Source organism: Pelecanus crispus, chromosome 3, assembly GCF_030463565.1.
Source record: "Pelecanus crispus isolate bPelCri1 chromosome 3, bPelCri1.pri, whole genome shotgun sequence".
Taxonomy (NCBI): Eukaryota; Metazoa; Chordata; class Aves; order Pelecaniformes; family Pelecanidae; genus Pelecanus; species Pelecanus crispus.
In genome coordinates this window covers 47,386,524-47,402,636 of record NC_134645.1, presented here as the reverse complement: position 1 = coordinate 47,402,636, position 16,113 = coordinate 47,386,524, and the positions used below count along the sequence as shown (strand labels likewise).

The 16,113-nt window shown below is 46.6% G+C and overlaps 1 protein-coding gene across 2 annotated transcripts in view; it reads left to right on the top strand.

Annotated features, from left to right (window-relative positions):
* TJAP1 (tight junction associated protein 1) overlaps positions 1-16,113 on the top strand; it is a 40,795-nt gene that overhangs the window by 12,902 nt on the left and 11,780 nt on the right. For both annotated transcript variants that reach the window (XM_075706856.1, XM_075706857.1), the window contains exons 3-5: positions 10,997-11,091; positions 12,555-12,608; positions 14,524-14,682. In XM_075706856.1, coding sequence (XP_075562971.1) covers positions 14,557-14,682 — 126 coding nt within the window. In that variant the 5' untranslated portion in view covers positions 10,997-11,091; positions 12,555-12,608; positions 14,524-14,556. The remainder of the gene's footprint in view (positions 1-10,996; positions 11,092-12,554; positions 12,609-14,523; positions 14,683-16,113) is intronic.

The following is a 16,113-nucleotide window of genomic DNA, read 5'->3' as shown; positions in this document are numbered from 1 at the left end:
AGCAGATGTGGTGTTTCTCCAGTTGAGACATTCCTTAATCCAGAGTCACAGACTCTGTAGAGCTCAGCTCGTGCAGCTGCATGAAGCTGAAGGTGTGAGCGAACAGCTTGCTGTCGGCACTGGACAAACACCTTATCTTTGCAACATCTGCCTGGCTATACACTGGCATTCATCCATAGTCTTTGCCCTTAGATGAGCCGTGAGCTGCTAGCTCTTTGAGTGGTTTAGTCTGACACTTGACCAAAAAAAAAAATAAAAGGTACCTGGAACATGATGGCTTGCTTGCTTTAGGATATCTGGGGCTGATCATCCTCTGCTCTCAGTTAGAGCCCTGTTGAGGATAGGTGACTTCATTTGCAGCTTGACTATCTCTCATTCCCACCTTGCTCTCTGAAGCACTGCACAGAGTTTACTTACAGGGGGGTCTACAGGGAGGAGCCCTGTGGAGGTGAAGAGCTTGTCTTCACTGCTAAAAAGATGTTTTTCCTTAACCTCAGAATAATTAATGGGGTTATGCTATCCCAAAGGATAATGGCGGTAAAGACCAGGCATTTCAGTTTTACAAGAGCAGTGCTGGGCAGGGGATGTAGTGCTAGTCTTGACAAGCTGACCTTGTGGTAAAACTAAACTGCTGGGCCTTTGCTGCAATTGCCCCTTGAGACAACTTATGCTCATTATTGGCTCCAGCTGAAGAACAGCAGTGGTGCTAGCAATGATGATGAATGTGGAAGGAGATGGTTGATGAGAGCTCTGACTCTGCCCTGGGGAGTGGTTGTGTCCGAGGGAAGAGCTGAAGCAACCCTGCCTGGTCTCAGGTGGGGCATCTGTGATTATCCCCCGCAAGGGAGGAAGGTGAACCTAGGAGGTACAATACAGCATATACAGAAGAACAAGCAGTGCATAGAATCATAGAATCGTTTAGGTTGGAAAAGACCTTTAAGATCATCCAGTCCAACCATTAACCTAACACTACCAAGTCCACACTAAACCAGTTAAGGGTAGATTAGACTAAACCATGTCCCAGAGTGCCACGTCTACCCGTTTTTTGAACACTTCCAGGGATGGTGACTCCACCACCTCTCTGGGCAGCCTGTTGCAATGCTTAACTACCCTTTCCATGAAGAAATTTTTGCTAATATCCAACCTAAACCTCCCCTGGCGCAGCTTGAGCCCATTTCCTCTTGTCCTGTCGCTAGCTACTTGGGAGAAGAGACCAACACCCACCTCACTACAACCTCCTTTCAGGTAGTTGTAGAGAGCGATAAGGTCTCCCCTCAGCCTCCTCTTCTCCAGGCTAAACAATCCCAGTTCCCTCAGCCGCTCCTCATAAGGCCTGTGCTCCAGACCCTTCACCAGCTTCCTTGCCCTTCTCTGAACATGCTCCAGCACCTCAATGTCTTTCTTGTATTGAGGGGCCCAAAACTGGACACAGGATTCCAGGTGCGGCCTCACCAGCGCCAAGTACAGGGGGACAATCACCTCCCTGCTCCTGCTGGCCACACTATTCCTGATACAAGCCAGGATGCTGTTGGCCTTCTTGGCCACCTGGGCACACTGCTGGCTCATGTTCAGCCGGCTGTCAACCAGCACCCCCAGGTCCTTTTTGGCCAGGCAGCTTTCCAGCCACTCTTCCCCAAGCCTGTAGCGCTGCATGGGGTTGTTGTGACCCAAGTGCAGGACCTGGCACTTGGCCTTGTTAAACCCCATACAGTTGGCCTCGGCCCATGGGTCCAGCCTGTCCAGGTCCCTCTGCAGGGCCATCCTACCCTCCAGCAGATCGACACTCCCACCCAACTTGGTGTCATCTGCAGACTTACTGAGGGTGCACTCAATCCCCTCATCCAGATCATCGATAAAGATATTAAACAAGGCTGGCCCCAAAACGGAGCCCTGGGGAACACCGCTTGTGACCAGCTGCCAACTGGACTTAACTCCATTCACCACTACTCTCTGGGCTCGGCCACCCAACCAGTTTTTTACCCAGCAAAGAGTACACCCGTCCAAGCCATGAGCTGCCAGCTTCCCAAGGAGAATTATCATGGGACACTGTGTCAAAGGCTTTGCTAAAGTCCAGGTAAATGACATGCACAGCCTTTCCTTCATCCACCAGGCGGGTCACCAGGTCATAAAAGGAGATCAGGTTGGTCAAGCCTGTGACTGCTGGTGACAGGCAGCCTCCTCATGTACAGCCTGTAGGGCGGGGGGTGGAGGTGTGGGTCCCCTCTGCTGTGGTTAGGATCCTGCTGTTAAAAGGACTGACTGAAGCCCAGGTGAATGGGAAGAGAAGAGCTGTAGCCAGTTGCATGCTTTATACAGGTCACCAATGAAAGATGGGTGGGTGGATCTGTTTGTTTTTCCTAAGCTGGATTAAACCGTGTTGTATTTCTGTGACTGAACTCTCAGAATAAAATGTCTCAGCAGTTCAGTGGTGCTGAAGGCTAAGAGAATCATTAAAAAAAACAAACCAAAACAAAAAAAGCTTGAAAAACCTACACCCCACCAAAACCAAACAAAAAATATATAAAAAAAAAAAAAAACAAATGAGGCAAACTGAGGCAGATTAACTACTGGGCCACCCCACAAAAAAGAGAGAAGATGCTCCAGGGTTATGTTCTGCTTCAGGAGCCATGCTGCTCTATTATTTACAGAGTTGAGACAAGTTTTGTGCCTGTTCCTGCCCTTGGCTCAGGCTCTGAATCTGCTAGGCACAAAGCATGTTTTTGAAAGCTGTCTCCTTTCCTTGTTCTACCATTATGGCCTGTTCAGATGACTACTGCCAGTGTGTAGGTGTGGGTGCTCTAACACTCCACATAGTGCCTGGGTGCAGAGGCTGAGTAGAAGTCGATGGGGAATACTTGGTTTGGTCTCCAGAGTAGGCAGTGGCTGTGACTTGGGTTAAGTGGGAGGTGTCTGTGCCTGGTAGGAATCCTGCTTTGCAGACGAGTCAGTAGCAATATCACTTGTAACTTCTGGGAAAGGAAAGTGGCAGGATGTGATCAGCTTTGGGAAAAGGCTGTGAACCCCTTTCTCTTTTCTCCCTTTGGCTGGATAGGTTTATTCCTCTAACACCGCTTCTGTTTCTCTCAGTGCTACACTGCTTTTCCCTGCCAGCTTCTAACAAGCTATTGCTCCTTGTAGGTGAAGTGAGGATCAGGCAGCTTGGTTGAAGAATGACCCACTGCTATCCTTGCACAATGCTGGAGTCTGTAATATTACTTCATTATACTGACTGCTGTCTGTATTCAGTGCTGTAGAGATCATAAAATATTTCTGTGATAGAAGATCTCTGATGAATAGCACAGACGATGGCTCAAGTTTCCATGGCAATGCTTCTGAATGTACTTCTGTCACCAAAGAAAGAGGGACTTTCAGCTGATTAAGGTTTGAGGGTTTTGTCTGAGGAAAGGGATTGTGGTGAGACTGCATGTTAGTTGTTTGCCTGCCTTTGGGTAGTGCCTCTGACTGATATATAGTCTGGAGAAAGAGGAAGCTGACATTTGGCTAATGGCAGAGACGGACTGTGTCATGCAAACTACAGCTGGACTCCTGGACAGGCTTAACTGTTCAGCTACAGGTGCAGCTGCACAATCACCCAGCAGTTAAGCCTGTACCATTCTCTGCCTCTCACATCTGACCATCTGCTAGGGAAAAGCTAATTAAACCAAAACGATTCTTGCTGGGATTAAACCCCAGCAGCAGAGAGAATTGAGTATAGTACAAATATTGTTCTCCTACTACTGCATCAAGGTTGCTGCTTTATTTGTACTTATAAAGAATTCCAGCCTATTCAACTCAATTGCTGTCAGGTAGGTATTTAGCTTGTGCACACTTTCCTTCTCTTTTCTATCCCAGATCACTCTTGTTTTAGGTGCAAGAAATGAGGCTGTGTCTTGCTGAATTTTCCTGCAGTTCCTTTCTTATGACAGCTGAGGCTGTTTTTCTTTAACATGGAATTTCATGCAAAAACAATGCACAAAGCTGTTTTTTTCTCCGAGTGCCTCAATTTCTTTACTTATGGAATGGAAATTGTTCCTGCCTTCCTGATTGCATGTATTTATGGTGAGCATGAATCCTCGAGTTGGTCTGGGGCCACATAACCTTATAATTGCTAGAAGCTACCAGTGTGAATCTGAGACTCAAGACCAAACAGTTCATTGCAAAAATGTGCCTGCAGCCCTTTGAGAGTTGAAATTTAAATCTTGTAAAATAGAAAATGTGGAAGTGTGGTTCCCTTAGCAACTGAACTCTTGTGTGTACCTACAGTCCATGTTGCCATATGATCAGGGCTTCAAAATAGCTTTTTAAAAAAAAAAATTAAATGGACTTACAACTCTGGCTGATTTCATGGCTGCTGCTGGTACTCAGCAGAAGTGACAGCTCACCACATTGTCAGAGTTGTGGCACAATTTAGTTTCTGAAGGCCAGTAAGGGATTTGGTTCTCTGCAAGGGGCTCTGAGAGGATTCTCACTATTGTGCTTCTGTGCTGAACATGGAAAACTTGTACTGAAGAGGAAATTAGTTCTGTATATGGTAGCCTGGAGACAGCAATAGAAAGCGGCAGTGAGGAGAGGGTGATGGTTGAGTTGCTGGAGTGGATGTGAGGAAGGTTGGAGTGAGCTTGAAGAGACCCAATTGAAGAAGCGGGTAGAGGTGAGAGTACCAAAAGAATGAAGTCTTGATATTCAGGAGGAACAATTCAGATAGTTTGGAATGAGGAATGGGAAAAAACCCAGTAATTTTGGAGTTGCTGGAATTTAATTTTGACAAATATGTTTCAAGGGGAAATGCTGCAGGAACTGAGGAGATGAGAGGTGATTTTTAGAGTGTGGATTTGTAGCATGTTAGGTCTGTGACCTCAGACTTGTTTTGTGTATGTGCTTACCCCACAGTTAGCAAGAGAACTTCGTATCTTGGTGGAAGAGGGGCAGTAGTAAGACCATGCTTAGGGGAAGTTAGATAACTGCTCTTAACTCCACAGTCCAGTTTGCTCAGATAAGCTGTTGGTGAGCCATACTCTTAGGAATGAGCGAGTGGGGAACGTTGCCTTCCTGCTGTCTGAACTGCTCCAGGTATTTTGGACATTAGCAAGCAAAAGCTGCGTGGGTGTATGGAAAGCAGGGTCCAGCACAAGTATTTGTGATCACCCTTCCCCTTTTGATTGGGGAGAGTAGAGAAAATGTTATGTCATGCTGGTCTGAGCATTATTATGATGTTTGGTTGGCGTAGGAGTAGTAAAACTTTCAAGTCATATAAAAGTCAATACCTTTAATACTTTACTATACCTTGTGTAGTGTAGTTAGCTTATATTGAGAGAGATGTCACTCTGGGTTTTTTGGAAGAAAAAAAAATAAACACACACAACCCCCAGCAAAACCTTTGGAAGTAGCAAAGGGCAAAAAAGGGTTAACTTCAATAATGGTAAGGATTTTGCCATTGCAGGGAAGTTGTAGTGATTTAACTTAATCAGATTAGAAACAGCTGTGATTATATTAGTGCAGCATTCTTGTATAGGCATCCTTAATTTAGTTTGTGTCTTGTATCTATCTATTTAACTTAAGTTGATTCAATGTAAAGTGCTCTTAAACTGAATTAAGAACATTTACCCAGGAGGGTTATACTGCTTTACATTATTTTCTAAGGCAATTTCATTTAGTACAGTGTATATGTAGACAAGACCTTGGGGAAAAAGCTGATCCTTTTTATTACTTGCTGAACAGTATGTCATGTTTGGCTGCAGCCATGTGATAGTGGAATGAAAGAGCCTGTTGTGGTGCATGTTGGTGGAGGATGGGCGAACTGATCATTGCAAGCCTTTGTACAACTTGGTCGTTCTTAGCCACAGTGTTTGATTGAAGTACATTGCTCCTCCTTATAGATTAGGCTTTTTCTTGTCTAGAACAGATGTGAGACCCTGGAATGTTATTTTAAGGTTCCTCCTCAGCCTGCCAATAAAAGTGCCTGCAGATCTGGTTAACGTGCTGTGTATGTAGCAAAAGCAACATCTCAAAACTTTCGCAAATGTTTAAAGTTTCAAAAGATTTCAGGTGGCTGAGCAGGTTTGAGCTGGACTTTTCTACAGCTAGGCAGAGCTTGAAAGAAATTTCAGCCAATTTTGATGCTGTTTCCTAGGCACTGTCTCCCCCCAGTATGTGCCTTGATATGTGTGGTGACTTATGCACGTACAAATCTCATGACCAAGGAAGAAGTTACTACATAAGTACTGCAGATGTCAGTTCTCTTTCTTGTTGAAAAGGATAAATCTAGTCAATACATCTTGTGTTTTCTGCTTGTGAGTAAAGGCTCTATGGGAACAAAACTGGCAAGTGAATTACTCTGCAAGCGTGGTTGTAGCGATAGCATTTCAGAATAAAGCTGGCTGCTGTAAACAGCCATTTCATTTCTTGAAATTTGCTTTTGCCAGCACCTGCAAGCATCAGGGCTGGACTTAATGCCTCCTCAACATTGCAGATGCTCTGTAGGCTGGGTCACTGCAACAACTTGTCCATCTGTCCTCTGTAAACAATGCAAATAACATGCTCTGCTCCGTTGTCCGGCTGTGTAGATACTGCATAGTGTGTTAGCCATCTGTGCATCACTGCAACTCATAGACAGAAGGGATGTTTTGGAGAGCATATTGAGGCAAGTATATACATTGCAGTAATGGAGCATTCTCTAGCATTGCTATAGTCTCTCTCTGCTAGAGGCATGGTTCAGTGACATTCAGTCCCTGGCACTGAGGAGCTGGAGACTGTAGTTTTCCCAGAATTTCTGAAACCAAAGGCTGAAACAAGAGGAGTGCTGATATTAATTGCTGGGGGGTTGTGTGAGACTTAGGGAATACTTGCAGGGGCTGAGAATCCGCTTCCAAGTGGTTGAAGAATTTAGGCTGTTGTTACCTTGTCCTAATTAAATGCCTTTTGATTTTATGCTCTAGGAAGGTAATGTATGATTTTTTTTTTTTCCCCCTTTTCTTCCCCTACTACATGGCACAGGAGCTGACAGAGGTCTGGGAAGGGAATCCCTACATGTTGATTTTCTACAGAAATCTTCACCCACTCCCTCCTTCACTTCTCTTCAAATGTTTGCTTGCTGTAGCTGTTCCCTAGCTTGTGTTTTGAAAAAGTTTAAGGCCGTGCCTCCCAAATTTCCCTCACGCAATCTACCAGCTTTTTGCCAGACACATGTTGTTAGAGTATCAAGATTTGCTTTTTCTAGCAGGGCCCAGACAGTTATTTTCAGGAATTATTGAGAGTTCTCCTAATCTCCGTGAGTTGTTTTCTGATGGCCTGGTCTACATCTCTTTAAATATGACAGAAACATGCTCCAAAAGTCTTCTCATGGAAGATCTTAAAAGAACACAGGTAAGAAGACAGAGTGAGGAAAGACATGAAACCCAAGGTGCAAAGACAAAAAGGCTCTTGAATTTTGTAGCCTAAGCCACCTTGTGAGAGTTGAAAGGATCACTGAACAAACTAAAGAGATCAAGCTAACAGGATCACTGAACAAACTAAACGGGCTTCTGGTGTGTCAGCATTTCTGGATGAGAAGCTGTCATTAGCCCCCAATGTAGCTGTCAGTGCTAAAGGTAACTTGGCAAATGACCTTTTGCTGAGCTGGTTCTTGTGCAATTTCAGATGTAGCCATTAAAGGTAGTTCTATGCTTTCATATGCATTAGAAAGCTAGCGTTCATTTCCTGGTCAAAATCTCCCCTGGGTATTTTTATTCTCCATTAACATTCCTTCTGGGGATTGGATTCGGGTCCTTTGCTTCCTGTCCTGTTCCTGTTCAGATGTTAATCAGCTGTTGCATTCTATTCCAGTTACATGTTAGCGATGTTAGTGTTTCTTGGGCAATGCTGATCTGTCCTGGCTTTTATAAAACAGTTAGGGAAGCTAAGCTACTCTTAACACAGCAAAGAGAGTAGATAATAAAATGCATACTTAAGGATACGGAGTGCATCTGAATTAGGGGGAGTGGGATCTTTGTTTTGTGGAAGGAGGGAGTGGGACTGTAAGAAAAATGCGATTCTGATTACTTTTAAGAGACTTCTACAGGGTGCAGTGGGTATGACAGACACATGATATGTGCGGTGGTATTTACATTCAATAAGAACTGTGTAAGACTGTAGAGTCTAGGGATTTCACTTTCTTTGGAAATATGTTAGGTGTTAAGTAGGGCTTGTCACATGGACTGTTGTTCAACAGCTAGCCTGATCCCTTTTTCTTGATAGCTCTTGGAATTGTTCCCATGCAAGGAACAGGTTTCTGCCTAACAGTCAAGGTTAATTGGTATGGAAAAGCAGGAATGAGCAATAATCCTCCTGAAACTCGATTTTAATCCAAGAATCACTATAATGCTATTACTCAGATCTGAATCATGAGCATTAACGTACAGGCAGAACTGAGATGTGAGTTTCTGCACTAGGAGCTGTCATCCTTTTATTTTAAAATGAGCTTCAAAGTAGCCAGCAGAAGAATGGATCTGAACATACTTTTAATTGAGATGCCTTCTCTGACTGAAAAGATCTCTCATTAAATGTTAAAGTGTCCTTTAATAACCTTGCAGTCCTTTTCCATCTTACTCGGCACCAGCAGTCTACAGGTGCTGCTTTTAACTTCACATAGCTTGTTTGTCTGTCCTGGACAAGACCTCTTCATGCAGTTATTGCATCATCCATCTCGCTGATTAGTTGTCTTGATCAGGCTTACTGCAGCAGCTTCTCATGTAGTCTAGCTTGAGACAAGTAGAGGCTGAGGTTGCCTCTATCCATAAGCACAGGAAGGCAGCTGGACAAGTCTCTCTTTCTTTTGCTTCTCATGGTGCTAGTGAAGAGACATTGTTGCTGCCTAAAACAGGATGTACCAGTGTCCTGTATTGGATATGTATTCAGAGTATAGGTTGGCCCACACAAAGTGAAAATTCTGGGTTAGCTGTGGTGATCCGATATATGGCACAGGACAGTAGCAGCATTTTTTTTACATGTGGGTATTGCATTTGGAGTTTTCTGGAGTACACTGACTCTGTGATAGCCAATGAATGTTTCGGTAGTGTTGCATTAGAAACAAATGTGACTGTGAATATGTTATGGAATGTATTTTCTCTGTCATACAAGTTTATCTTTCTGAATAAAAAGCAAGGTTAAAGAAATGCTGCTTTTAAGAGAAAGAGGCTGGAAAGATGACACTGCCTGAAATAAGAAACATCGTCTGTAACATAATCACCATATTTCTTTTGAGGAAGGGAGGCTGCTGACCCTGAACACTGGTAAGTAGGCTGTTTTGTAAGGTCAGAAAAGGCAACACAAGAGAAGGTGACGATGAAGAAAACCCTGCAAGTCCTCTGCCTCTTTGCAGGAGATGTTCAGCTGCTGCAACAGCAAGTAGGGAGAAACTGTGCATCCTAGAACCAAAGCTCAGTATTAGCTACCTCAGGCCTCAAGGGACTTGCCAAGTATCAGGAAGACAGTAGGTGCCTACAAAGGTTGCTTTTTTTCCTTCGGTGCTTTCCCTTTTTGTCCAAAGGGTTCCTTTTTGGACCTTTTTTTTGTATGCTGTGGACCTCTTTCTTGTTACTGGGGTCAAAGTGATGCTAATGGGTAGTGTTGTGGTTTTGCATGCATGCCAAGTGGCTGTTAGTTCTGTGGGCCCTGTACCGAATAGTCTTAAGCAATTCTGTTCTAGGTCACATCTGTTCCTGGTGTGCGGTAAAGGTTTTTGCCTTTCTCAGATCCCACAGAGAACATAGCTACTCTGCAAGTGGATTTTACACTGAGAGATGACTCTGGTAAAAACAGCTAGTCAAGTTTGTATACTGCCTGTGCAGCTGCACTCAGTCACTGTCACTGCATTCCCTCACTGTGAAGAGGAAAGAGGTTGTGTGTGTTTTGTCTTCGTGAGAGGGCACAGAAATCCTCAGCTTTTTGCATTGACAAAGCAAATTGTTAGGTTTCCACTGCAGTCTTCCGACCCTTTGTGTGTTCATGTCCATTTGCCTGGAATATGTGACTATTGCTGATCCGTGTGAGCCCAAGCCTTGTAGCCCTCAATGAACCATTCCAGTGAAGCTGTAACTGTCAGTGAGCTTAGAAATGAGACTGGAACTACAGTGGGTAGTAGCTAGAAGACAGTAGAATTGGAGCTAATGCAGATGACAGCCTGCTAGGAAGAGGACTGTAAATGTTAAGGAACGTTACTGATGAGAGATGGAAAGGGCAGATAAAAGGAACCAGGAGGTTAAGTTTCTTCTTGTATTACAGTGCTAATTAGAATAACTGAAGAGCTACCTCCTGCTTTAGCTCCAGGCTAAAGCTGAGCTTCTCCAGGGTAGTCAGAATGTGGACTTGACAGCAAGCTCCTTCAGAGAGATGCTTGTGAATAGCATGGTGAGAAGAATTAGTGCCGCCTTCTATTTCTGGATATTACCTATGTCTATTTCTGCTTTGGAGCACAAGGTCTGTCTATTCTGCAGAGAGTATCTGCTCCTCTCTGCACAGAGGTGTGGGGAATTGAGCCACCTTGGGACTCTCTCTCTGTGGTAGCAAAGGATGCTCGGGTATTGTAGGCAAGGATGGCTTAACTGTGCTGTTCAGTGCAGGGAAGTCTGCACAACAAAATTAGGTCGGTGTGGCAGGGTGGTTGGAGCAGAATGACAGAGGCTGGGTTCCTGGTGTTGGACAGGAATGCAGGTGGGGAAGCAGTGACCCCTGGAGCCATCTAGAAAAAAACAGTTGCCTTTCAGAGGTCAGTTACTAGTCTGCACAGGCATCCTGCTCAGTGGAGAGATGGTTAAAACACCTTCCTTTTCTGGGACACAGTGAAGACAAGGAGCTTATTTCACTGGAGGGTCCTGGCATTAGATAGTAGCCTGATGGTACAGCAGTTTACTGCCAACTCCTGCCCTGGCACCTAGCCATGGGTTGCTCTGCGCATGCCTGGCTGTTTCCATGTGTTGTGCTGATAGGTGACTGACACCAAGTTTCCTTTCTCCTGTTTCAGGAGCTGTTGGCCAGATGCTGCTGGATGCTTACAGGGGAAAGCTGATTCGGAGACAAGTGGCCAGAAATGTTTGGACACATCGTCACTTTGGATCTGTAAGTCCTTGTTTGAGGAGAAGTTGCCTGGAGGCACTGTGAGTATTTAAGTGCCTCTGGAAATTCTCAGATCATGAGGGTAAGGTGTCAAATCCTGGTATCTTTTCCAGGTAGGTAGGGATGAGATGGCAGGTAGCATAGTTGCTGGCTCTGGGGTAGGAAGCAGGACAGTCCTATTTGAGCCTGAGGAACTGTGTGCTGAGAGACAGGGAGGTCTTTGACATGTTTGTTCTGAGCACCTCTGCAATGGAAACATGCATGGACCCATGGGTGCAGCTGTTCCTGGAAGCCTCCGCTTGTCTGCCAGCCCATGTGGCTGGTGGTTTTGCCTTGGTGCTGAACCAGCTCCTGCTGGGAGTTGGTGGAAAAGCAGATTCAAACTATGCTGGCCTGGTCCTTCCTGGAGGTGCACGTTCTCCCTCTCTCTTTCTTTCTCCCCCCTGTACTTTACAGTTTGCCCCACAGAGCAGTTATGCTGTTGTGAAGCTGTTTTTTCCTGTGCTAGTTGAGACCCGACTATAGCATTGTAGTAAGGAAAGGGGCCAGACAGCTTGTTGGGGCAAAGCCAGTGCTAGGGCACCTCTTCAGTTTGTTTTGGCAAAGCTTGAGTTTGCGTGGTCCTGGTTGCCTGCCTGTTCCATTCACCTTCAATCTGGCTCTCCCCGTGTGCATACAACTGCTCCACACCCTGCACTCCTGTCATGCCTCCCAGGGCTTGGTGCCATTGACAGGGAAAAAGCAGCACAGCTGCAGAAGTGCATCAGGGAAGGGAAGGCTCCACTGTAGTGTGCCAGTGGCAGAGTAATGGCTACAGAGCTGCACTCTTACGGATGGCTCACAGATCAACCCAATTCTCTTCTTGTAGTGATGGGTACCTTGGGCTTTGAGCAGAGATGAAGGTTGTTTCTGAACTTGTGTTGTATTCCTGGTTGGCTGGACATTATTTTACAGAAGCCTGTTAGCAGCAAGGTAGAGCATGGCATGCTGCTTGTTGGAAGTCAGAGAGTAGCTTGCCTTCCTCTCTTGTGGAGGTGTGGGTTTTCACAGCTGTAGGCACAAGGACATAATGTTTTGGCTCAAACAAGAGTCTGATAATTGCCAGCTCATTTGTAGGTGAGAAGTGCTGACTTAAAAGGAGTGAGGTAATTGTTAGCATTACCAAGCTTCTGTACTGAAGGTTTCACAGGTAGCATCCCTCTGCAGTAGTGGGGAAGATTAGCTGGGAGGGTCCCATTTCAAAGGAGGTTTAGTCTTTCCTGGAACTAAGGTTCCCTTGAAGCTATTGCTTCATGAATTTTGAGTTTGTGTGATCCCAGTTGCCCGAGTGCTCTGGACATGTCCTTGGCAGGTGCCTTTCCAGCTCTTACTGGGTGATGTGGCCTAGCTGTCATAAGCTAATTTCATTTACTTTCAGAAGATCTGATGTTTTGATGGATGCTAAGCTATTTGTTTCTTTTCTTCAGGGCATCTGAGTGAGCGTCCCTGCTTCATGAGGCTTCAAACTTGAGCCCAGGCTGGTAAGTGCTCAGGTCCTTGTGGTCTAGAGAAATGATTGTGATTTCAGCTTGGGATATCTCCATGTGCATCTTGTATCCTTAGCCTGGCAGGAATTGACAGAAGAGTCACCTCGATCACCTGTTTGATAGTGGTGTGGTGTTGACAAACGTGTTTCTGGTCAGGATTTCAGCATTCCTCTTTGAAGAAAAGAAATGTCTTCCCAGCAAGTCAGACCCATCTGTTTTGCTTGGGGATGCAGTGGAATGTGCATTTGGTATGCTGGATGTGATTCTTCTAAAGTATTGGAGATCTCTTCACCTACTCAAGTCTTTTTAGGAGAAGGGACCTTGAGGGAATGACTGCAGCAAGGGGGAGTTTGCAGCATTCTGGTGATGGAGATTTACAGGTTAGTCCTAGGAAATTGTTCATGTCTGTGGAAAGGCATGAGAAACTTTTGTGAGCTTGTGTTTTTAGCAGAGTGGAGGACAGCTTGCAAAAGTTCCTGTGAACTGTAAACCCTGTTGTGGCTTGGAGCCGCTCTGTGCTTGGTGCAGACACCTCACACTTGCCAGTCCTCCCAGGGGATTCAGTCTAAGTGTCAAGAAGACACAGCTAGGCAAGAGTGGGTAAGAATTGGGAGAGAATTCTTGGGGGTCCCTTTAGACACTTAACATGTAAAACTCCACTGGCCAAAACACAAAGCAGGTGAAGCCTGCTAGGTCACTGGCCCAGTGGTATCCATTGACTGCCTTGAACGTATGTGAATGGGAGTCAAATGGCCCTGCCTGTGGAGGAGGGGAGAGGGTGATCTGAGTTTAGGTGGATCCTGCACTTTGAAGTGCTGGAGGTCAGGTACTGAGGGTTGCAGAGCTACTAGGCTTGATCAGTTTTAGGATCCAGCCAGGGAAAGGGGAATGAGAAGTGGGCGCATACCCCAAATGTAGGGGGACTATGAACAATGCATATGTTGTCATCAGGGAAAGTCTGGTATTGGGCTGTGCAGGGACTGCTTGGGATCTCTGAGACTTCTTGTCTTGTGTGCAATGGGGTAGTTGAAGTCCTGGCTTCTTGAGGGGAAGTCTTCCTGCCCTCCACTGCAGCCACAAAGTAGTGGAAAGGAAGGAGATTCTTCCATGTGTACAAGATAGCTGCTTTCCTTCTACCCCATTTTTTGCTCTTGTACTGCTCCTGCAGCAGGAAGAATTCTGCCCAGCATGGCTGGGGTAAAGGGACTAATCTGGTCTTTCCACTAGTGGTACTGCTGCACGTTGCAAAATCTGGTCTTAGGTACCAATGTCAATGGCATTGCTCCCTAATTTGATGCCACCTGTGACTTGGGGGTGGTCTTTGTCTTTTCTGACAGAGTGAGCAGTTGTAATGGTGTGGTACCTCCTTCTGATGAGCCTCCTGTGGTCTGCTCAATTGGGGTTCCAGTGTAAGCCAAAAACCTCTGGGTTTGGGCTCTTTAATGGCAAGAGTCTCCTCCCACATAGTCCCTGCTGACAGTGACAGCACATGATCAATAACTCCTGCTCCAGCTGTCACTGCTGCCTGTAAGGCTTGCAGTTTCCATATTGGAAAAGGCCTTTCCTAAAGAGCCTAATCAATATGCTGCTGTGAGGTCTGTTCTCGTTTGCTATATATAATCTGGACACACACAAACTACGTGAGTGAGCGTGTGTAGGGGTGGGGGGAGAGGATGTGCCAGCCCTCTGCTCTCACTGGCTGGGAGAAGGACACAGCTACCTCTTACTTTGCTCCCTCTCCTGCAGCTGCTGCTCAAGGCTTGTGGCCACATCCTTTCCCTGCTCTATTAGCACTCTGCATGGGGACCTGCTCTGGGACTCCAGGGGAGCCGAATTCCTGCTGGGTCACTTCTAGGGTTCGATGGAGCACCTGTGACGCTCTCTTCTGTGCACTTTCTGCTGTTGGTAGGTAACCCGCTTTCGGAGCCACGCAGGTGGGAGGATGTCGAGCACAGCTTCATCAAAGAAGCCTTACCGCAAGGCACCCCCACAGCATCGTGAGATCCGCCATGAAGTACCCATCATTCGTGATGACCAGGATGGAGTGATCTTGGCTGAGCAGAGTCAGGTAACAGCTTGCCGGGTGGCAAAGGGCTTAACACCATTGCACCAGCAAACAGGGTTTAGTTACACCGAGGCAGGCCAGCTCAAGCAGGCAGAGGGGTTTGAGGTTTGCAACCTGAACTTCTCCTCATCGTGGTCCCTGGAGTCCAGCAGTGAGAAGGAAGTGACAGGGTGCAGAGCAGAGCTGAACGTCAAGAGCCAGACTGTCTCGCCAGCACTTCCACGTGGTGGGAAGATGTGGCAGCGAAGTGGGAAGAGGTGCCCAAACCGCAGTCATGGGCACCTCAGCAAATCTGTGAGCCGTAGCATGGAGACAGTTGTGGTGTCTGGAGATGAAGGACACCATCCCACTTGCTCTTTCAAGAGCAGAAGCCTGGAACGCTCGCTTATGTTTAAAGAGCCTCCTGAAGTCCTGACACCGAGGAAGTTTCGGGTTTCCTCTACACACCTGCCTCTCAAAGGGATCCTGAAGCAGACCAACATGAGAGGCCCATGCACTGAGAGCTTACACAAGTCCCGCTCAGTAGAGACACTTTCCCGTGGCCACGGCTCATGCAAGTACAGTGATCCTCAGCTCTGCCTCAGCCGTAGGGAGAAGCACTCACTGGAGCACAGCAGCAGCAGTGCCGCTGACCCTGTCAAGCGCAGGGAGAAGATCACAGAGGAAAAACTGCAGTTCTCCAAATTCCTGGATGAGATTACCCAGCGGGTGCTGAGTCCCATCCGCTTGCGCTCACTGGGAGAGACCAGGGGAGCAGAACAAGACCAGAACTCTCCCCTTTGCCTTAGAATCTCCGTGCCAGAAGACCAAGGGGAAGGTCACCTGCAAGGGGTCAAAACCAAGCGTGCAACTGAAAGATCCTCCTGCCCAAGCAGAAGAAAAGCAGAAATGAAATGTGAGGGGCTGGGAATGGCTTCATGCCAGAGGAAGTGTGCCGAGGAGGCTGAGAGAGCTTCCAGACTAAGAAAGAAACCCATCCTTGGGAGGAAGGACAGTAAGGAAAAACTCCTTTCCTCGGAGAAAAGGGTAGTAGATCTGTGTCAGTATGAGCTGCAGCAGCTGGCAGACCTGGGGCTGGCAGGGACATCCTCTGGGCAGCAGCACGCACTGTCTTCATGGAAGAGCAGTGCAGAGGGCAGAAGGGATGAAAGCAGTCCCTGTTCACGGCTGTTACAGCCACACCATTTGTGTGCTAAACTTGGGCAGAAGCATGCAGTGGAGCCGAACTACCCAGAGAAAGGATCCTTCTCCACTCCAACATGCTGGAGTCGGGAGGAGGGGCCTACCCCATCTAGATCCTCCCCTTCCTTCAGCCTGGCACTAAACAAGGTAGGTGCCAGGGCCACCGACTCACAGACAGGGGTCTCACAAAGGCCAAAGCCCCCACCTGGGTCTCATCTAGTCTTTAATGCCAGTGGGGAGAGTGAGAGCAGG